Source organism: Numenius arquata, chromosome 13 (genome assembly GCF_964106895.1).
Source record: "Numenius arquata chromosome 13, bNumArq3.hap1.1, whole genome shotgun sequence".
Lineage (NCBI taxonomy): Eukaryota > Metazoa > Chordata > Aves > Charadriiformes > Scolopacidae > Numenius > Numenius arquata.
In genome coordinates, this window is record NC_133588.1 from 10,449,982 (window position 1) to 10,472,026 (window position 22,045).

General features: G+C 55.8%; 1 protein-coding gene across 1 annotated transcript in view; it reads right to left on the minus strand.

Annotated features, from left to right (window-relative positions):
• Positions 1-22,045, minus strand: part of WWP2 (WW domain containing E3 ubiquitin protein ligase 2) — a 43,243-nt gene that overhangs the window by 16,485 nt on the left and 4,713 nt on the right. The window contains exons 5-8 of the mRNA XM_074157934.1: positions 15,331-15,603; positions 14,567-14,663; positions 9,133-9,272; positions 6,269-6,485 (exon numbers count right to left, since the gene is read on the minus strand). Coding sequence (XP_074014035.1) covers positions 6,269-6,485; positions 9,133-9,272; positions 14,567-14,663; positions 15,331-15,603 — 727 coding nt within the window. The remainder of the gene's footprint in view (positions 1-6,268; positions 6,486-9,132; positions 9,273-14,566; positions 14,664-15,330; positions 15,604-22,045) is intronic.

Consider the following 22,045-nt stretch of genomic DNA (forward strand, 5'->3'; position numbering starts at 1 on the left):
CCGTGCCTCCTGCTGCAGCACTCCTCGGGTGCCTGTCCCCACTGTGCACTGCTCCAGGGCCAGCTGGGGAGAGCAGAACCCCTCAGGAGAGGACATGGAGGAAACCCGAGGCAGACGAGACAGTGCCTGTCCTCTTCTCACACAAAGAAGTGAAGCGAAGGGGTTCAGCTGGAACAAGCAATGGGGATCCAGCAGCCTCAGCCCCTAAATCTGCAGGACAGCGAGAGCCAGAGCCTTGCTACATGTAGGACACTTCGCAGGTACCTTTATCTGCTTTAAAATCATGCCCGAACAGCCTCCCTAGGAAAACTGTCTGCATGTGCGCCCATAGGCTGGGACTGCAGCTGTACAGCCCAGCCTCCCCCGCAGATCAGCGAGCTGTGAATAATTAATAATCACCCTTATTACCAAGAATGTCCAGAGAGCTGCATCTGGTGGATTAGCAAGCCTACCTCCTCGCACTGCTTAGCTACGCTGTTCTAACCTTTATTTAAAATCACGAATGACAGCAGGTCTACACGGCAGTCCTTTGGCTTGCTAGATCAAGACTAACGGAGAGGTGCTGCAGCAGTCTGCTTTCTGAAAACAGGCATAATTTGGAGCATAAATTCCTAATTTCCTCCCAGAAAGTAGAAGAGTCGGCATCAGATTTCACACAGGGTCAGTTTTATGCCCCGTGAGTTTTTGATGTAGTTTTTGATTGGTTTCTCATAATACATCTTTAAAGGGGAGCCTTTGAGTTTGGGGTGAGGCTGAGTTTTCTCCCCGGCAGCCCTCCTCCTCACTGCTGACAGATATCGCTTAAAAACATCGCGTGGCCACAAGGCACAAGGTTCGGAGGTGGCCCCTAAGGGGAGCCGGTGCGATAGGGAGGCCTGGCTTTACACGGCTACACTGAAAACCATTCTTTGCCCCAATTTATTCATGAAAGTGTATGCCCTGGCAAAGGTAAAAGCTCCGTGGAGCACCGTGCTTTCCTGTCAGCTTTTATTCTGCAACAGAGAGAGGCGAACCAGCAGCTGCTGACAGATAAAGTGTTCTCCTGCCACACTTCTGCTCCCACAGGTCTCCCTCCCGATTCAATTTTCTACCTCAATTAATCATCACAAAAAGCCCTAGGAAATTAACATACAGCTTCTGTTGTGACAGCAAGGGAACAAATCTGGGCTTGCAGAAAGAAGGCCTTGGGGAGGAGACACAAAGCACCGATGTCCCATCGCTGGGGCTCACGCTGTCTCTGCTCACTCTCAAACTTCCCCAGGGGACGATGAAGCTACCAAACAGTGACGTCAGCCACAGCCACACACCTCTGATCACAGGTCCACGTGCATCACAGCCTTGACACCACTCTCAAAAGAGGTGGGAAGGCAGAAACAGGGAAAGCTTCAGCCGTGTTTCTGAGCCCTGGCAGCGTGCCATCAGCTGGGGACCCCACCAGCCACGTGGGCAGCCTGAAAAACCCCTGCCCTGGGCAGAAGGCAATCTTGTACTCTGAGATAAGAGTCGGTTCCCCAAAAGCAGGAGGAGAACGTGAATGGCAGGCTCAGGACTTAGCCAAGAGATTGTCTAACCCAAACCAAAGATGTTGGCTTTGCTCCTATGGGCTTCTCAAAAGCACTGTCAACTTAACGCATCTGCAGAGACCAAGTCTGCAGATAAAAGCTTAAAAGCTACCAGTCAGCAGCACTGGATCTTTCTCATCCCTGGAACAGACCTAGGGACACCAATGGTTATCTCTGGTGGAAAGAGTCCAAAGCAGGACATATTGCACCTGTACCCCTTTGACAGCAAGGGGTTGCCAAGCATAACAGCGCCCAAAGGAGGGACCACGTGAGAGCGGAGCTGGCACTACCTGGTGCTGCTCTGGGATCAGGACATATTTGTCTCTCCACCCCATGGTCAGCCCTTTTCCTGGGTTACCCCTGGGCAGCGCTGGGCGTTGTCAGAGGGTAAACAGCTGAAGTTTCCTGTTCACTAATGATGAACTCAGTGCTTCATGAGCATAAAAGCACCAGGACAGCTCAAAAAAAAAAAAAAAGACTGAAATCTCTAAAGAGAAAGATCAGCATAGCTGGGATTTTCTTGAAGACAGAAGCATGTCCACCCCGTGAGATGGACAGAAGAAGGTTCCCAGGCATCTTCAGGGAGAAGAAAGGGCTGTGGAAATGCCACTGGCAAGAGAGCTGCCCACTGCAGCCAGAGCTTTGGGAAGCCCCTTCCTTGACTTGCACTGCAGGCACTTCAGATCACCACCAGCAACCAGATACGGACACGGCACAAGGCTCAGGTGGAGGAATGCTATCTGCAAACAAAACTCCAAGGCACAGCTCCGCTCATGAGACTTTGCAGGAGTCAGCATCCCATGGAAACCCTTTAAGCATCATCTCTTTGAGGCTGGTTGTACGTAACGGTGTCCTTTGAGCAGATCTAGAGACTGCAGCACCACTCAGGGTGCAAGACAACTGCAGCCAGACATCTCACCCATTTTGTCCACACTGACATGCAGTGCTTTAGAGATGAACAGGACCTCATCCCCATACAGACCGAACCAGTGGTGCCATCAGTCATTGCGAGAGGGGACAAATCCTCCAGATTCATTAATAACAGATCCACAAGATGATTTATCGTATGGCTCTGAGGACTTGGAAGTGGTTTATGACAAGAGGCTCTCAAGCCCTCAAGTACCAAAAATCCCATGATGAGGACTCCACCAGGGCAGAGGGTTTCTGGATCCCTCAGATACTCTTCTGGGTGCCCTCATGACTGCAAGGAGCCACACAGGATTGTGAAGAGCTGCTGGTGGTGGCAGCTACTGATTGATGTCCTCTATCCCCATCTCACACCCTATACAAACAGGTGACAAGCTCACATGCTCCTCAGGTCAGCAGCTCCCTGGTGATCTGAAAAGTAAATTTGCTGAAGACTGCCTCACCCTACAAACAACGAATCACCACCATTAAACAGCAAGCTGTGACAAACTTATTACTGCAGACACACAGCAAAGACCTCACAAACAGGGGCACTGGGTGCAACCCATCGTTGCTCAGACCACCTTGCCCAGCTCTTCGCAGCCTTCCCTGCATCCCATCTGCCATCCCACAAGGGACACAGCTCAGGGGGATGCACGACAACAGGCCCTTCCTCTGGAGAATCTCAGTCCAGCCAGCATTCCTCCCCTGTGCGCACTGCCACATCACCACCAGAATGGAAGATCAGTGGTTTAGCAAGTGCTAGATGGTGGGAGCTCTCACCCACATGCACCACTGCTGCGAGCACAAAGCGCACGACGTGTCAGCCCCCACCAGCTCCCCTCCGCCTGCCCACAAGGCTTGCAAGAGCAGTGGATACGGGGAGCCACGGGCAGTGGGAAGTGGCAGCGCTGAGGCAACCCTGCAGTCCAAACAAAACGCCCTCCTTATGTAAGAAACCACAGCCCCGTGCCTTCTGCCAGGCAGCATAATGTACCTCTTTGTACCGGCGAGACAGCGCTGTGTATACACACCACGCTAACGACCGTCTGTCCCCCGCGCAGGATCATCACTGATAGGAACCAGATGCAGGAGCCAACAGCTCTTGCGCCCTCCCCCCTTTCACTATCGGTCCGCTCAGAAACCCCTACGTGAGAAGCAGGACCCCACGCCAAGGGCCTCGAGTGCTGCGACTGGCTGCTCCTGTGCCACACACACTCCCCAGCTTCGCAAGGAAACAAGCTCTGCCCAAGCCAGGAGGTTGCAAAGGAGGTTCTGGGCACCATTGGGGCTGGAATTATTCAGAACACCTTCCAGCACCCTCCAGCCCCTAGAACAGACTCACAGTTGTATGAGAGATGCCTTTGTGCCCACCACATCTGCTGCAGATGTTGAGACAGCTATCCGAGCAGAATAAATAGCTCTGAATCCCCACATGAACCCAGCCACTCTTGACTCTCATCTGCACGCAGCCCAGCATGAGCAGGGAGGCTGGGGCTCAGCGCACCCACCCGCACGCAGCTAGGAGAAGCTGCTACCCCTCCAGAGACTGAAGGGAAGCCAAGCATGAGCGGTCTCCATTCTCCCACAGACGAAAGGAGACATTTGGAGAATGAGGCAGGGCTCCTGCAGAAAGCAGGAGGGACATAATGGCTTTCTGGCTCTTCAGCGCCAAAGCAACTGGCCGCTCTGCAGGAGACGTCGCTCCTGCGAGTGGCAAAGCGAGAGCCATCACTCCTGGGCTCCACAGTTCTCTCTGCATAGCTGTCCCCATGGGAGCTGGGCCAGCGAGGGGCTATCCTGCACCGCTTTCTGTGGAACACGCTGCTGCCAGAGCTGAAGTGGCCTGCATCCCTTCTGCCTCAGACGTCGCTGCCTCCACCAGCCCAGCCAGCCGCATCCCCATCTCCCAAGCTGGGCCCCAAACCACTAGGCAAAGCAATCCCCCAGTGTTGTGAGCCAGCCAAAAAATCAGCTGTCCTGGATCAGGTCTCAAGAGATCCCCAGAACCTCATTTATACCACCCAGAGCCACAGTGTTTTGTGCAATCCCTGTTTAGAAAATCCCCATTTGTGCAAATCCCTGTTAGCCCAGGACCTGGTCTGGCAGCTCAGGGCAGGGCGTGTACCATGGAGATGTCAAGGGATTCAATTCTCTGCTCTCCTTCACCTGGAAAGGCCTTGATACTTGGTCTCCACCTGACCAAGCAGGTCAGCTGCTACCCAAGCCAGCCCAGCAGGAGCATTTAACTCGGCACAGGAAAGAGGCTTGCTGCCTTCTTTCCCCACTACAGGACAGGGAGGGACATACACACAAGGTGCTAAATCAAAGGTCTCTCCAGAGATCCAAATTCCACAGGCTCAGCCTGGAGAATGGCTCACTACCCCTTCACTGCTCTTCTCCAAAAAACACAACGGCTTTATCATCCTCCCTGCTATGACGTGCAGGATTTTTTGGTGTGTGAGCACCGCAGGTAGACAGGCACGGGGAGGACATGGGGCCACCCTTCCACCCAGCTGGACCAGGTAAACGCAAGTCTGGTGTGTCTTAGAAAGCAGAGCTTGCAACCTCCCCGAGCCTCCGGAAACCCTAATCATGAGATATCCGCGGGCTCCTCTCCGCCCTGGGAAAGAAACAACAGCCTGTTTCCACCTCGGGCTGCGCAGAGGTGGGGAAAAGGAGACCTTCAGTCTACCTGGTAGGAGCAGAAAGGGGCACAAGCTCTGGCTGGAATAAAGACCTTTTTCAGAGCACTGGACTTTTCCAGCTGCTTGGAAACAGGAAGCGCCCAGGCCAGAGAACAGAAACCCTCACACACCCCGCATAAAGGCACACTGAGCCGTTAACCCTAATTACCTGTGACTGACACACGAGCGAGGCCCTGACCTTCCAGGCATCGCCTCAGCCAAAGGAAAATAAACAGCTCCCTTCATACGACACACAAGCCATTTTCAACGCCCCCTTCTCGCCGCTTTGCTTTTTCAGCCCAGAATTAAAAGGTGTCTGAAATACAAGGGGAGACCAACCCAGCTGCAGCAAGGAGTGGGGGCTGAGCCCAGAGCCTGCCCACCACCCACACCATGAGCCAGCGCGCCCACCAGCACGGCTCAGCCAGCTCCATCTCTTCTCCCAGCCCTTTCCCCACGTCCGACAGAGGAGGAGGATGTGGAACATCGGCATGAGGGAGAAGAACAGGCACAGCTAATTGAGAGTCCTGCCTACCTCCCACCAGCAGTGGCCAATGCCTCCATGGTGTCTCTGGAGCACACGTTCATGCCCTCCTGCTCAGTGGGAACTCCCTGGAAATTCACTCACTCCCTCCTGCATTTTCCTCTGACTGATCCCTTCAGCAGCCCCAGGAGAGCAGAGGACTCTGCTGCTCCCCTGGGCACAGAAGCTGAGAGGCTGCTTGTCACAGAGATGCAATTCACTGTTTTTTACCCAGAGACCCGCAGTGGACACAGATCAGACCCCAGAGGAGGAATCCACAACAGTCAAGCCCCAGTCAGACAGCTCAGATGAGGACAGGCTGTGCCAGGCGAACAGGGCAGAGGGATCCCTGACAGGCGCCCTCAGGCCCTCTCTGCTCTGTTGATCACCATCATTTCCATCAACTCCTAGTGCAGCACAGCCCCCTCCCTCAAACATCCTCTTCTTCCAGTACACAGCAGTGCCCCAGTTTGGCCATGTCCCCCCAGCTGTCCTTCCAGGGCCGTGTCTCCCTCCCCGAGGACCACAGGCACTCTGTCGTGCCACCCCTGCCAGGGGAACAGAAGTCTCAAGCAGAAGGCAGAGCTTACCCGGGGGGCAAAGCATCCAGGGCTAGCACCGCTGCCCGGGCCGGTGGGGCACTAGAGCCGGAGGCTGCCTCCTCTGCCTCTCCAGAGCTGGTCAGGGCAGGAAGGGCGGGAGTGACAGAGCCGTCAGCCGCGCTCGACGCCGCTGGGGTTGGTACGCTCGCTCCTGCTGCTGGCCTTTCCTCTTCAATGTCTGTAGCAACCGCTGCATCTCCGTTCACTGGAAAGGCAGAGGAAAGGCAGAGACATTAGCACCCAGAAAGGATAACGGGCATCTGGCTGATCTACTGCAGCCACACAGCCCTGGAAGCAGGGCACGTGGTGGGTGGAAGACACTACCACCCAAGCACAGGACTCACGGTGCTCCCAGCCTGCAGCAAAGCAGCACCTCCTTCACCCAGCAGTCAGATCCCTCTGGGAACCACTGCCTTTGTCCTGAGACAAAAGCAGAGGGTACTTGGCATTTGTGCTCAGAATCTCTTCTGCCACTTGCAAACATGCTGCCTGCCTGATGGGAGTTCAGGTAACGAGCAGGAGCTCAGAAACTGCTGGTGCAGCATCCCCCCCCAAGGCAGAAGGAAGTCCAGGCTCAGCAAATCAGCTGCACTGGTAAGAGCTAAAGGTTGCTGGATTCCACTGAACTTTTGGAAAAGGGAAGGGGAAGAGACAGAGCAAAGGAAAATTACAAAGAAAACTGATGAGAAGGAAAATGCAGACCAAAAAAAAAAAAATGAAAGGGAATTTGTTTGACAAATATTTATTAGATAGACAAAAAACCCTGAGACTTGGCAGTCCAGCAGAGGATAACTTTTGCTACAAGACATCCTGGCTTCAGTGGCAAAGCAAAAGCATTAAAAACAAATCAGCAACAAGTAACAAAGAAGTAAGAGCTCCACAAGTTAGAGCTGAGAAACGTGGAAAACTGTAAGGCAAGTAACTGTGTCTACAAGCCCAAGTATTTAGAAATATTGTAGGGAAAAGCCTCAAAACAGTATAAACCACAGAAGAACTACAGACACTCTTCTAAGAGGCAGACTACTCAGGACACTTTTGTTTTGTAGCTAGAGGGTAACAGGACAGCATTCTCCAGCATCGGCAAGTAAGGAGCCCCTCAGGCAGCATCTACAGGCAATGAAAATTTCCAGCTTTGCAGGCTCACAGCAACATCCACTGGCATCCTGCAAGTCTCGAGTGAGGAGGTCTCTGACTGCTGCTCATTTCTAGCAAGCCCTGGAAAGGGCAATTTTAAAAGCTTCAAACATGTTGTGCCAATCTTCAAAGGGAACCCGCAGAATGACCCAGGTAACTAATCTGTGATCCTGGACAAAGCAGGGGAAAAGCTGATCCAAAGTTCACCTGATAAGGAAGGGCTCCAAGGGGAACACAGCTAAGGGTAAGCAATGTGGCTGTAGAGAAAACACGCCATGAAATAATCTCCTTTTATTGTCAGATGCAATTACAGCTGTGAGTGACAAATGTAATGGAGATGTCCTTGCAAGAGTCTGCTCAAAAAACATGATAACGTCACCAAAAGGTACCAAATTAAGGAGGAATAGGATGGTTTCTAAAGGCGTTCCACAAGACAAGACAGGGTGTCCAGCACTAATCCCAGACACCTGAAACACTCATCTCCCTATCCTGAAGTGCAAAATCACCGCCGACAGGACTTGCAGGAGACACGGAGGTTGGTGAGTGGTAAACAGCAATGAGGACGGCGGAGTCATAAAACCACCGGGAAGGCTGGGGCCAGGCCAATAAAACGTGTTTTAAACAAACCAAAGCCAAGGGGCCAAGCTGTACTTGGGAACAAAAACTCTGTCCACAGCCCAAGGGAGTGTCCCCCGCAGAGCGAGGACACTGGGAAGGGCTGGGTGGGCACAGGGGACACTGCGCAGCATTCAGTCCCAGTATAGTGCTGCACCAAACAGGGCAGAGACGAGCCAGGGAGGGAGCACAGACCAGGAACGAGAGCTGAAAAGGCAGCATTTCATGTCAGCCTTCCGCTCCCCCATCTCCCTCCCAAAATGGGTTTTGGCAAAATTGAAATTGCATTGCTCCAGGTTTTTTCCAATGAAACGGAAAAAAAAAAAATATAAAAAAAAAATCTTCCTTTTGGGTTGAACAAAACATTTCCTTCCACCCAAAACAAAGCACTCTGCTTCTCCTTCCAGGTCTCTGACAAAAGCAAAAGAAACAACGGCACTGCCTGCAAAACAGTGCAAGGGAGCGGGAGATGTCGCTCTGCTCAGCCGGCTCCATGAGAGCCAGAGAAGGGAAACAGATAAGCTGCTTGTAGCTTCGTAGGCCGGCACTCTGCAGGTTCCAGTCCCCGCTCTACAAGGTATGTATGGTTTTGTGCACAAACCCAAGAAAGGACAAGAGAAACCCTTCCAGAAATACCCTCTGGTGTAAGAATCAGCGCACTTTGGGAGGTGGGTTTGTTCCTTCTCTGGTGCTCCTCCCTGCGTTAGTGGGCAAGAGCTCAAAACAGATAGGCAAGTACAGCTGAACGCTCCCAACCCTGAAGAAAGCCCATTCAGCGGTGATAACTGTCCTCACAGTGGCACCAGTGACATTGCTGTCCCAATATCCTTTTAAAAACCTGGAGCTGGATGTAGTATTTTTGTCAGGGAGACTCCAGAGAGGGGCCACAGAAATTACTCACAATAGGCAGAATAGATCCTACCAGTGCGCTCTGCAGAGCTGCCCAGCTTATCAAGAGTAAAATCAATAAAAATCAACCAATTCACAAGGAGGAAATTCCCAGACACTACAAGATCTGTGGTCTTAGCAGAAAGTAATTTTCTCCCACCAGACGCAGCCCTGATCTCTCTCCCCCCACCACCTCCCACGAGTGCCAGTTCTACCTGTGCCGTTGGCTGTGCCGTTGGCCATGCCGGAGTGCTGCGTGCTCTTGGTCTGCTGCCGGTGCCGGCTCCTGGCGCTGGGACTTTGCTCTCCACTCCCCGTGTTTTGCCTGGCCGCTCCAGCCGCATGTCGGTGCGTCCTGCAAGGGAAAGAAACACGGGAGCTGACACACACCTCTGGCCTCACAAAGAAAACCCAGCTCCTGCCTTTTTGCCTCCATCTTGCGCTGTTTGTCCCCTAGCACAGCCATCGGTCCCCACTGAGAATGGCCAGGATGCAGCCATGCACCTCTGCTCCTTTGGCTGTGCCCTGAACTTCATGCTGCTTACTCGGACCTGCCAGCCTGCCCACGGGTCCTGGCACCTGCCTGCTGGTAGCAGAGTCTCATGGAGGAGTAACCTGGGTGACAATGACCTTGCTTTTGTTTGCAGGTGCCCCCTGGGAATGACCCCAGACACTCACAGCTGGAAAACTGCTTGCAGCAGCAAGCCATCAATGCCACTGGCAGTTTGCTCCATCCACCCCTGCAATACAACTCCCAGGGGAGATCCCATACCATCATCACCTCCTGCATCATGGTGGGAACCCTCCCCATGCCTCCTGCCCAGCTACAAGCCTTGCACAAAAGCAGATGAGGAAGGTCCAAGTGCTTACTGCTACTATGACAGCCGTGGCCTCCTGCAAAGGAGGGAACAAGCAGCTGGGAAAGAAGGGAGCTTAAATCATAGAATCATAGAAACCACAGCACAGGTTGAGACCAGCTTGGATGTGGCTGCTCTGTCTCTCAGGGGGTCTTCACTTTGTGCCACGCTGGAGCTCCCTTGCCACCACATCCCCATGGCTAGGGCAGCCTGGCCTCTGCGGGCAGAGCGCCAGCAGCTCTCCACAAGCAAACTCTCCTCCTCTGACCGTCCTGGGCCCCTGAGGCAGCCCAAAGGCATTCAAGAAAAAGCTGGGTTTTCATGTTGATTAAGAAACCTGGTCGTAACTGCAAGTGGAGAGGGGCACAGGGCAGGGTGGGAGTGGGGGATGCTGCCTTCCTGTATCCCAGGGGCCAGGGGAGCAGAGGCAGAGCCCAGCCACCTCTGCCCAGGACCCTGGGCTGGGGCAGCGACCACAGAGGGTGAGGACCGCAGGGATTAGGAAGTCGGTTTGCCCCAGCCAAGTTCTCCCCTTAAAAGGGCAAAACCCACAAACTGTCCCCACGTCTTAGGGCTGGAGCTGGGAGGGGACAGCAGCTTGGCAGCGACAGGGCACAGCATCAGTCATGCCACCCTCACCAGCTCCAGCAAGCTCTCGGTTCCTCCCACTCACTCCAAAGTCACTGTCCTTAGGGAGCAGCTCACGACAGTGGGCAGAGGAAGGGCTGGGATCGGGAGGAGACATGGGAAAGCATGAGATGGCTGCTGTTGAAAATAGATCAGATAAGAGCCACAGACACAGCAGACAGCGAGCAGGAGCTGCCATGGCCACTTCAACCAACCATGGACCTTCCCAGGAGGACAGCCTCACACAGGGGCTCCTCAAGGCACATATGGTGAACTCACCCCAGAAACCCTGGCTACCCTCAGGACACCTCTACATACTGGGTGTTGATTCAGAAAACGAATGGTTAAAGGTTGTTAGTACTACATCCACACATGTTAGTGTGGATTTTGCTTGGGCCATCAGCACCTGGGGACTCAAAGCAGCTGCAGGAGCAGAATGGGCTCCTCTTCTCTTGGCTGTGAGGTGAAATTTGCCCCTCGTTGCCTCTTCATGGGGCTCAGAGGGGCACAATGGCACCACACGCCTCCCAAAAGTTGGCTGGGACCCACCTCCCCACATTCGCTCCATGGCAAGGCTGGGAGGCAGTGCAACCCCCAGAGCCCTGGCCGGAGGGGAGTGGGCAGGTAGCACCACCAGCAGGAGCCAGTCCCACTGAGAGCTAGGTCCCAAGGCACGGGACAGATCTGGTCCCTGCCCTTCTCAGCACAGATGAGCTCAGAGCTGCCCAGAGAGTTTTTAGAAACCAAAACAGGATGTTTCCAGGCTGCCAGCCGGCCGCACAGGGTTACCAGGCCTGAATTAGCCGGCCCGCCGCCCAGCCCAGCCCTCCTACGAGTGCTCCCATCTGGGCATTGTCTTTTAATAGACGCGTGGAAACAAACCCAGGGAGGCCACGTGAGAGCGGCGGGGCTGGGAACACGCTCTTAAAATAGGAGCGGAGAGAAAACAAGTCACAGCATGGATGGGAACAGCCTCTTGCATCCACGCTGGTGGAACGGAGGGCAGCCCACCTCCCCAGTGGCTGGCAAGACCCCCACCGTCCCCCATCGATCGGGGACCTTGGATGGCTGCCCCATTACGTGCTCTGCCCCATCGCCCCCCCTGGGCCAGAGGGAGCGGATGATGCTGAAGAGGAAAGCGGCATCATCCAGGGTGACATCAACCTTTCAGCTCCCCCCCCTTCTGCCGAGGCAGAGCCCCCACACCGCAGAGGCTGACGTGGGCCCTGGGCATGAAACACAGGAACAGCCGCCTCCTCCTGCTGCGGTGGCCAGAAGGTCCTGGCATGAGATGCCAGCAGAGGTGGCAGCACCAGTCTCAGCCTCACCAGGCAGTCCAGATCACAAACTGTGGACAAAGAGGAGGGAGGGCAGAGCGTGCAGCCGGGAGCCAGCACGGGCTGCGGGGACTTGAGGCACCACCACTGGGAAACAAAACCAGGAGAGTCCTGGCGCCACGTGGACAGTGGGGTCTCAGCTCCCAAAACATAGAGCTGAGACATTCCCCCTGCCCCTACAAAGTGGGGAGGAGGCAGCCACATCCTCCTGCACCCAGCCCTCATGCCTGAAGAGCCAGAAGAAGCGATGGCAGCCCTGGTACCATCACCCTGGAGCTGGGGTAGGAGGAACACCCCCTCGCCCCACAGCAGCAGGAGACATAGCCAAAGAGGCGAGCGGCTCCGAAACCTCGAACCCAGTTTATTTCTGTTACCCACCCCCTTCCAGCTGAAGCAGGACCCATCTCATGGCTTCTTCATGTTCTCCAAGGCCCTGAGCAGCCCCCCGGCCCCTCTGCGGAAGCAAGCAGCAGACCCGCCATGCAGCACTGCCTGCCTCTCTGCCTGTGCCAAGGGTGCAACTGGTGATGGCACCTTACCCGGCCTTTGCTGTTGCTGCGTCACATCAGAAGCGACATGCAGAGCTTTGCAGAGCAAGGGGTCTCATGAAGGGAAATACTCCATCTGAGTGACCCAGAGGCGTGTCTCCCGCCTGCCCTCAGGGATGCTCAGGCCCGTCACTAGCTGAGCGGTGACTTTTCGACATCACACAAGCAGAGAAAGCAAAATATGCTGCACAGAAGACATCACTTGGGTTTGTAAGAGCTTGTGACAGGTGACAGCAGTTCCTCACAGCCATGCCTAGATGCATGCAATACCCAACATGGCTCACCAGCCAGAGCCTCTCCATAGGGCGAGCAGCAAACTGGGCTACTTTATTCCCTGCTGTCAGAAGAGGCCCCTTTGGCCACCACAAAACAAACAGAGATTGTAGCAACCCTCTCGGCACCCATGGCACCAGCTCGCAGCCGGGGACCTCTGGGCTCTGTTTTCTCTCTGCACAGAAAGCTGTGGAATTTCACACCCCGTCACCAAGATTAGCAGCAAATCCCAAGATGACATTTGTTCAGGAGAAGAAAGAGAAGCCCTGACCAAGCAGTCTCCCTTGAGGGGACAGTGTAGAAATAGCTGAGGAGCAAAGAATGACCCTTTTCTTTCCGTCCTGCCTGCGAGCGAGTTTGCCAGCATCCATCACCAAGGCCATGAAAATAAACACGGCTCTGCGTATAAACAGAGCAAACATCAAACAGCATTCCCATGAGCAAAGGACCTGTACTCCACTCCAGGGAAGGGAGCTGCCTCCATGGTGGGTACGTAGAGCAATGCTCTGCCCCATGTAGCGGTACTACATCAAACTGTGGAGTTATGTCCAGAACAACTCTAAATTCAGGTGAGTGTAGGATGAATTGAAAACTAACTAGGGCGTTTCCCATACCAGAGCAGCCATGGAATTTTTAATGACTGGAAGCACACCTGGAAGGTCTCTGAATGTCCCCTGTAGAAGTACTGGCTGGACCTCACCACACTTCCCTCGCATGCTCATAGGTGAAGAGGACACCAAAAGCAGAATCAGAAAGACTTCAAGCAATCGGAAAGCAGTCAGGAATCAAAAGTAAGCAGTTACCAGGCTGAGCCTTCCAAACCAGAACTTTTTTTGCAGGCTTTCTAGCACCTACTGATAGCTGCTAAGTGGCTGCAAAGCCCAGCTCCTTCTCAGGACACTGAGCGCTCTCTCACCCCTTAGGGGCCTTTAACACCTGGACAGTAGGAATCAAGAGGAGCGGCCAAAACAGAAGGGCACAGACTGTATTCAACAACCCGCTCCCAATTTCCCATCCCACTCCCTCCTCAGGTGGGAGATGAGCACACGATATGCAAGGACACGGGCACTTTTTAGACCCAAAAACACGTCTCCCCTCTGGTTATCTCTTCTATGTGCCCAGCAGATGAAGAAGGAGCAGAAAATTGAGGTGTGGGGCTTGTTGCTGAGAGTGCCCCTAACCCCGAGGGCACGCAGAACCTCTTATTGGGCAGGCTGCAAGTGCCCTTTCTACAGGCATGCTTCTAACCAGAACATCTGTATAGGCTGCTGGGACACTGCCATGCTCTGGAAATATAAATAGGTGTTAAATTCAACTCCATGTTGACAGTGTGACACGTCTCTCAATAACCACAGCTCCAAAAGGAGCAGCGCTGAGCCACTCCAGCCCAGCGAGAAGGCAAGGAAGGGCACCGCGCCAGGCACAGGATGGCCTGGTGCCCAAGCATCTCACTTCCTTTGGAAGCAGCTGTTATTTCCCTGCAGCTCTGCTTCTCCTGCTCTCCCTGGACCTTCGGAAGCGTCCCCCTATGACCACTCCCCGGAGGGGGATTGCACTTCCCAGCCTGGCCCAGCGCCTGGCCAGGGTTGAGGCAAGAGCTGGGGTCCCCATAATCCCCATTTGAAGGGACCCCTGCAGACCAGCCCTTTGGTCATAGCCTGCCCCACACCTCTCTGGTAGACCATGTCCTCAGGTGCCAGTAGAGCTACTGGTGGAAACTCTCTGGGTCATCACAGACCTGACACCCCTCAAGAAACAAATACTTTAAAGAGAGGCCTGAGTCAGCCACACCCCAGCTGTATGGCCACCTCCCAGCTATACTGTCATCCAGGTTGGCCAGCCCACTTCTGCTCCACACCTCCTACGGGCTGCTTTGCTGGAGGCTCACTGGGAGATCCAGAGCGGGGTCCACTGCACAAGCTTGATCTAGACACTTCTCAGCTGCCTCACGACTGCAGCAACCACCCAGGAACAGCCTGACAGGTGCTGCCAGCACAGGACCCTTACCTTGGTCTGCTTCCAAAGCAGTTTGTACTGGGAAGCTGGTGCCTGCTCTCCGTGGCTGCAGTCGTGCTGCTGGGGTCCCGTCCAGGCACCTGGGACCCTGAATGGGTAAAGAAAAAGCAGGTGAAGAAAATGACAAAGGCACCTACCAGTTCTACCTTCCTTCCTTCCTTTCCTCCCTCCTTCCGGATAGGAGACCCAAAAGCTCAACAGGACAGACCTACCAGCACACAAGGACATCCTGCCCTTATGCTGGTGCTCTCCTCTCCCACCGCTGTGCAATGGCACAGCCTGTCCCCACAGCACCCCATGGCTCTGACCGCAGCACTAGGGAAGGTAAATGCAGGACTCTGTGGAACCGGCAGCACCAGGAGAGCAGCTGTATTTAAGGCTTCCAGATTCCACAGGCTTCGTCTCCCTGCGAGGGAAAGCAATGCCCCTCTCCAGCACAAGCTCTGCTGGCTCCCCTGGCAGCCCCGACAGGTCAGACATCCGTCCGTGTCTCCGTACACCCTCCACCACAGGCAGCCCTTTTCGGAGCGGTTCATTAAATACAGAAGCCGTTTCCCCAGCCCACACAGGAGAGCGCAGGAAGGGGCCGAGCCGCACGGGCGGCTGGCGGGGGGCCTGGAGAAGGGCTGCTCCTCTCACGCCGTCGGGGAGGCAGGGCGTGAGGCTGTCGACGCTCCCGTCCCACCACACGCTCGCTCCCGTGGGAGCCCGTGCATAAGCCCCGGGGTCGGGGCGGACAGGGGCCGGAGCCTTACCTGGGAGAGGAGGTGGCTGCTGGCACTCGGACGCTGGCTCAGAGGTGGCGGGGGCCGTGCTTCTCAGCCCCACTCCTCTCCCCACCGCCTCGTGCTCAGAGCCACCGCACGCATGCGGAGAGGGGCGGCACTCACCCTCTGTCACGGCACTGCCATTAGGCAGGCTTCCCAGATCAACAGCAGGCCCGTCCAGGAAAATCGTCAGCTCTCCGCCGGAGACAACGCTGCCTTTGTTCTCTGTCTGGAGGTCCAGGGTCAGCTGCCTGTTCTCCACTGTGGAAGACGAGGGGACATGGAGAAAGAGACCAAGTAGTCACCACTAAGGATGCCAGCCATGATGGCTCTACCACCCTGGCTCCCCCATGGGATAGGACATCAGACTCCTGGTCCCCTCCAGGCCTCCCCTCACCCCTAAAGGACAATGTGCCCACTCCCTCAGGGCCAATTGTCCGAGCGAGCACCACTAACATTGGCACCAAACCTATACGTAGCTACCAGCATCGGCAGAGGACATCCAGCCAGCCCCACCACCAGCTCCTGAGAAGACCCTCCTTCACCAGCCATTGCTCGCCAAGTGGGATGGCTCCATGGGGGTGGAGCTGCCCCAGGGCCCCTGGCAGCAATACAGCCAAGACCACCATCGCTCATAGATCCAGAAACTGGGGCTGTAGGGGAGATCACAACAGGAAAGCTGAGGGATTTGGCTGGTTTGACACGACACATGGGGAAAGAAGGGTCCTGCATGAGTGTGATCACCAGCAGGCATCTGGGACACAAAGCAGATTGATAGCTAGATGCCCAACAGTGCCTGAAGCCCTGGCCTGATGCAGAGGAGCAAGCAGCATCTTTCAGAATCGGGGGTATCCTCATACCACCTAGAAAACTCAGGTAAGCAGCAAAGGAAAACTCCAGGCGCATCCCTTTATTCTCATCCCCGTGTATCAGTTCCACTGAAGACAACCTCCAAACACACAGAAATGCTCTGCCGTGGCATCAGACCGCCTTCGCAGAAGCTTCTGGAGTGGGTGGCATGGGCTGGGAGGCTCCTGGAGACAGCTGCCAGCTCCACTCCCCCCCCTCGTGAGCCAATTTGGATGCAGCAGCTTAATGAGACTATGTCAGTCACAGCTCCAGGCACAGCTGGACACGGTGGCTTTGCTGAGCTGTAACAGCCCCGGGAACACCGCTCACCGCTTTCCCCTTGGGCACAGAGCGAGGGGTGGCAGGGACGAGGAGCCAACAAGCTGCACCGTGCCACACCAAGAACCAGCACCTGCCCTGTCTCACCAATACACATCGGCAGCCACAGCTTTCTGGTTCCCTGCACCTCAGGACATCCGCCACCCTTCCAGCTCCTCTGAGGCCTCCTGACAGCTCCCTACTGCACACGGACAGCAGCAAGAGGTGCCCCTGGAAGCCACCAGCACTGCTGGAACAAGGCACAGTGTGAAAGGGCTGCCTGCATGCCTCCCACAACCTCCTCCAGCCGCTCACACCAAACCACCTACTGCAGAGCTGTGTCCCCACAAGTAACGAGAGAACACAACCCTCAGCGCCCACGGGCAGGCAGGGCTCTCACACCATCGCAGTGATGCCTGCTGGAGCCAGCAGGACCGAAACACCCAGCTCCGCCACACAAGGCCAGAAAAATTTGGCTGCACCAGCCTGGGACACTGGCCCAGATGCTTCCTGACTCATTTACTCAAATAATATTTTTATTATACACAGATTGCTCATGACACAACAGCACCATTTTTTAGCATCCTGCTTTGTCCTGGTCTGCCGTGGGGACGGGGCGCGGTACCTGTCAGCGGGAGCAGGAGGACGGAAGCACGCTCCCCACGGACACCTCATTCCATCTCCAGCTCCAGGCTGAGACATGCTGGCAGGGCCCCAGGGTGTGCAACTGCCACCCAAACAGCACCTACAGCTCCCAGCTGCCAGACCAGCCCCTGCACAGGACCAGGGCTGAAGGTGCAGAGCTCATGGTGCCCCTACGCACTGGCCTGGCCATTGCCAGGGCCAGAAGCAGCCACACACCTCTCGCACCAGCCCAGAAAGTGCCTTCTGCCATCCTTCCCCGTGCGGAGCTGCTCCTCCCCATAGGACGCCTGTTGGCCTCACACAACTGGGAAGGGACACAAAGGGGACAGAGAAGGGTCTGGCACAGCACTCGCATCACATATGCCAGCCCATGGCTGGTAGCCATCCATCCTCCAAGCCAACCAGCACCGCAACAAGGAGCCCAGCTCTGAGTGGCTGCTGCCCCACTGGGCTCTCAACAGGCATCCTGAAGCTGGAAGCGCCACAGGGTCTGCTGGACAGGCTGCACTCAGGGATCTTGTGAAAGCATCTGAGGTTTTTAGTGCCAAGGAGGCAGGTGTCCCTTCAGGGTCCAAGTGTGGCAGGAGCACATGCTCGTGGGGACACAGCACAGAGGTTGGAGCCCAATTCTGTCGCTTGTTACCTGCCCATCATCAGACAAGGGATTCTGCTAAGCCTTTAGGCAGATGGGTAAGACCAGGAGTTGTCCTCAGTTTGCTTCCAAGGGGAAACAATCTCACAGACAGTTTTAAGAGCCCGAGACAGAAGATGCTACTGAGTGCAGCCAAAAACCAGGACAAATCCAGACCCTGTTTCTCCCTGGCTGCTCCAAGCCATAGGAATTTGCATTTTCTCTAAGCCCTGCGGAAGTTGTGCCTGCACGCTCCGGGGGTCCCCTCCATCCCCCTCTGCGAGCGCCCGGCAGCCAAGCACGCTGCTCTCCCCGCCGGAGCTGCACAAGCCCTCATTGTGCAGGCGGCCAGCCGAGGGGGCGGCAGCGCAGGAGCAAAGACAAGGTGTCTCCAAGTGGAGGATGTGAACATGAACCTCCCAGCCGGCTTCCTTCTCCCCCTCTCCACCCCCTTCAGCTTTTTTAAAGAAAATAAACACTAGCAGAACCTTCCATTCACTGTCCCAGTCCAGCACGCGGGACGCACAAAGGGACATTACTGTTGCACCAACAGAGGGTCCCCTGAACGGCTGAGCACAAAGGCTGCCTGTGTCCCGTCAGCAGCCAGAATGTCAGAGGGATTATTATTATTTTGGGAGGGGGTCGGGGGGTGATTTGGTCCTGAATAAGGTCTCAGTTCAGCTACTTCCAGTGCCCCGCACGCAGCATCAGAGCTCCCATTTAGCGGAGGTGAGCTGGAATTCCCACCCAGCCCATTAAGCGGATTTACGGTTCCACGAAGCGAGGCTGGGAGCAGCCAGCCCGATAACGGCCCCGGGCTGAGCCCGAGCCCAAGCCCTCCGGGACCTCCAGGGACCACACGCCTCTGACGCCCATGGGCACAAGCGCCAGAGCGCTGACGTGTGGGAGCGGGCAGCCCCTCTGCCTCTTCCCTGGGTTGCGTGGCTCTGTCTTCACACACGCAGCCAGGAAGACTTCCAGACAGACAGATGGATGGTGCTTCCCACCCTCTCAGCTCCCCAAACTCTCTTCGCTCAGTTCCACTGGATGCAAAGGCCAGTTTCCACCCAAATGGCTCCAGGTGATCAAAGCCGTATCCATCATCACCTCTCAAGAGCAGCCCCCTGCAGAGCAGCTGCCACTTTTGCAAATAGAAGATAAGCAGATCCTCTGGGCTACCCTCAAAACCACGCACTCCAGCCAGCAACCTACTTGTCCTCCACCAATCCACCGAAGAATCAAATCCCAGAGCCAGAACCCTGCCCTGAAAGCACCCTGGCACTAGACAGAAAAAACAGAGCAGAAAATAACATCAGCGGGGCCACTCTCAGCCCCAGTGGGAGCACTGAGCCATGCTGGCTTCCCCTGGGTCTTGAGGCCCCAGAGCTGCCCCAGGGCTACCCCAGAGCTCAGGGCTGCCAGGCTGGCAGCACCCACCTCCCTGGTGCTTGGCCAGTTAAGACCAGCTTAACCTTTGTGCATGCCTGCAGCTGAAGGAATGACCCCGTGCTGTGGCTACAGGGGGAAGTTAGATGTTCCACAGCCATCCCTAAACCAAGGAGGAACCCAGGGTTTAGGGGAAGGAATAATCTTTACTGTCCCAGGTAAAAAGTAAAAATGGGAAGCTTTGCTCCTGCTGCTGACCCAGTCTGAGTCACCACAGCTTAGAGACAACTGCGTCCCACTCTATTTATCTGCCAGGTATAACTAGAAGGACCTCAGACTTCTGCTTCTTTCCTCTGAACCATCACAGGCCTGGGAAGGAAGGCAAGATGGGAAGAGAGTCAAAGAGCCTGCTATCTCTGACCGGGGGCAGCTGGCTGTCTGCAAAACAGCCTGGCCAGAGCATGGCAGGACAGGAGCCAGGGACCCTGTCGACTCGCTGCCTTGGGCACAGAGAGCAGTCTCCCATCCAAATAGAACCTGGAGGCAGCCAGGGAACAGGGACAGTGCTGGTGGTCACAGCCCCATCAGTTCTGTAGGACATTCAGGACACGACACATGAAAGGTGACACAGGGTAGGCACGGTCCGACCCCCACTGTCACTTACTGGCTTGGACAACCAGTTTTACGGGACTGTTGCCCAGCTGCTGCAGAGCCAGCTGCTCACTGAACAGTCACCTCAGCCAGTCTGCGCATTTGCCCTCACACTCCTCGCTAAGAGCCTTTGCTGCCGGGCCATGCACCGGAGCTCCTTTGACAGTGTATCCGTGGCATGGAGGCAGCTGCAGCTTTCCAAAGGTTTGGGAGTTTACTGCTAGCTTCCTGGAGGGTCCCGTGAGGCCACAGCTCCAGCAGCTCTGCCTGGGGCGCAGCAGCAGCAGGGAAAGAAAAGGCTCTGCAGGATCTGTAAAACCCTGGCATGTGGTGCCACTCAAGAAACAGGAGCCTGTTGATGTAACTTGCAATGCGAGCAGCGAGCAACAAAAGCGAGTGCTTTCATTTGTGAGCTGCAGCCTGGCTCACTCCAGCGCCTGCACAGACATCCACTGCTCGGCGCACAGGGGGACCACCAAAAACCAGCGAGACCCAGTTATCGTCTTCCAGTGGCAGACGCTAGTGCGAGGCCGGCTGGGGACATTCCTCAGGCCTCTCGGGAGGAGCGGGAGAGGAGCTCCCGGAGCCTGGGACAAAGAGGTGCCTCTGAGCAGGCAGCAGCTCGGGGGCCGGGGCAGGGGGCTGTGCCATTGCAAATTAGCTGTTTTACTGGAGCCCTGGGAGCAGCTCCGTGGAAGGCTCCAGCTCATTTTCTGTGATTGAGCCCATTCTTACCCACCTCTCCATCTCCCCAGCCAATCCCCTCCGAAAGCAGGAGGGCGCTGCCTGCCAGAGGAGAGGCCCCAGAGGCGCCTGCCAAGGCGGTGGGAAGTGCAGCAAGCCCGAAAGCAAGGCTGGACCAGCCCAGAGCAGAAGCTCCTGTCCAACAGCTTGGGCTGTTAGCTCCAGCAGGCTCTCCCCATCTTCCCGGGAGCTCAGGCCTGACCAGGCTCATCACCGAGCTCTTTTTCCAGGCCTTAGAGCTGAGACTCTTCCACCTGAAGCAAGGCGTGCTTGGCATGAGGGTGGACAGAAAGAAAAGGGGGAGCTTTGGCGTCTTCCTGGCAGGCAGGAGTGCTGCCATGGACATTAGCGGGGGCGAGAACACCACCCCTGCCCAAAAGCAGAGCAACCAGAACAATCCTTCCGCACCACGTAGAATAACTACAGGAACACAAACCAAAAGCCACAGCTACACTCACATATCAGTAACTTACTAAAAACCTCACCAAAACTATAACAAACCCAACTAAGCTAGAAAGTGGGGCTGCTGCCTGGCAGGAGCCCCCTTTGGGGAAGGCACACTCCTCCTGCATGCTTCCCAGGAAGGGGAGAAGACGGCAGGGGCCCCACCAGAGGCAGAGTGCACATGTGTTTCGGTACCCGCCCCAGGCAGGGGGTCACGGGTTGCATGAGGACGTTACTTGTCCAACTCAGGATGATTAGAAATTTGAAATCCCAAATGCCATTTGCATGCCCTTGTGTGACCTGGCCCCTTCCCCACACTGGCAAGCAGAGGGAATGAGCTCCCCTCCTCTCTGCAGGCAAGGAGCCCTCTTAAAGAAGGTGTCTCCCAGGCACTCAGGCTCCCATGGGACCTCTGGGGAACCGGCAGCAGTCTCTGGCCCACTCAGAGCTGCAGAAAAGCCCAAAGACCAAGCACCGAGTCTGCAGAGAAGAGGAGGGAGCAGATGACAAGCTAGACAAGACAGGCAGACAAGAGCACATGGCTCACCCAGGCAGTGACAACTGCCCCCAGCCCACGGCAGCACCTTCCCAGCAGGGCAGGCTCTGCAGCTTTAAGAGTCCTCCCCTCCCGGCTCACGGTGTCAAGGAAAAATCTGACACGTTTTTTCTGGTGGATGTTCACGGACAAGCTAGAACAGCCAGTTGCCTTTTCCATTCATTTTCCACACAGCCCCCTGGGACGCCTGCTAATGAAAGAGCTGATTGTGCCCCTGCAGAGAAGCAGGCAGGTAGGACGGGAGCAGCAGCGGCTCCAGGAGCCCAGCACGGCAGGGTATTAGCACAGGTCAGGAAGAAAGAGCTGCAGAGGAGTGTGCCCTGGAGCAGAGACCTCCACTGCAGGCTGCCTGACAACAGCAGCCCAAGCAACAGGCAAGCAGTCCTGCAGCTACCCAGGGTAGATGTTCAGGTCCTCACAGGCTTTGTGAGGTGACGGTGGCAGTAGCAGCACAGCTGCCTGCGTTGGCCCTCGCTGCC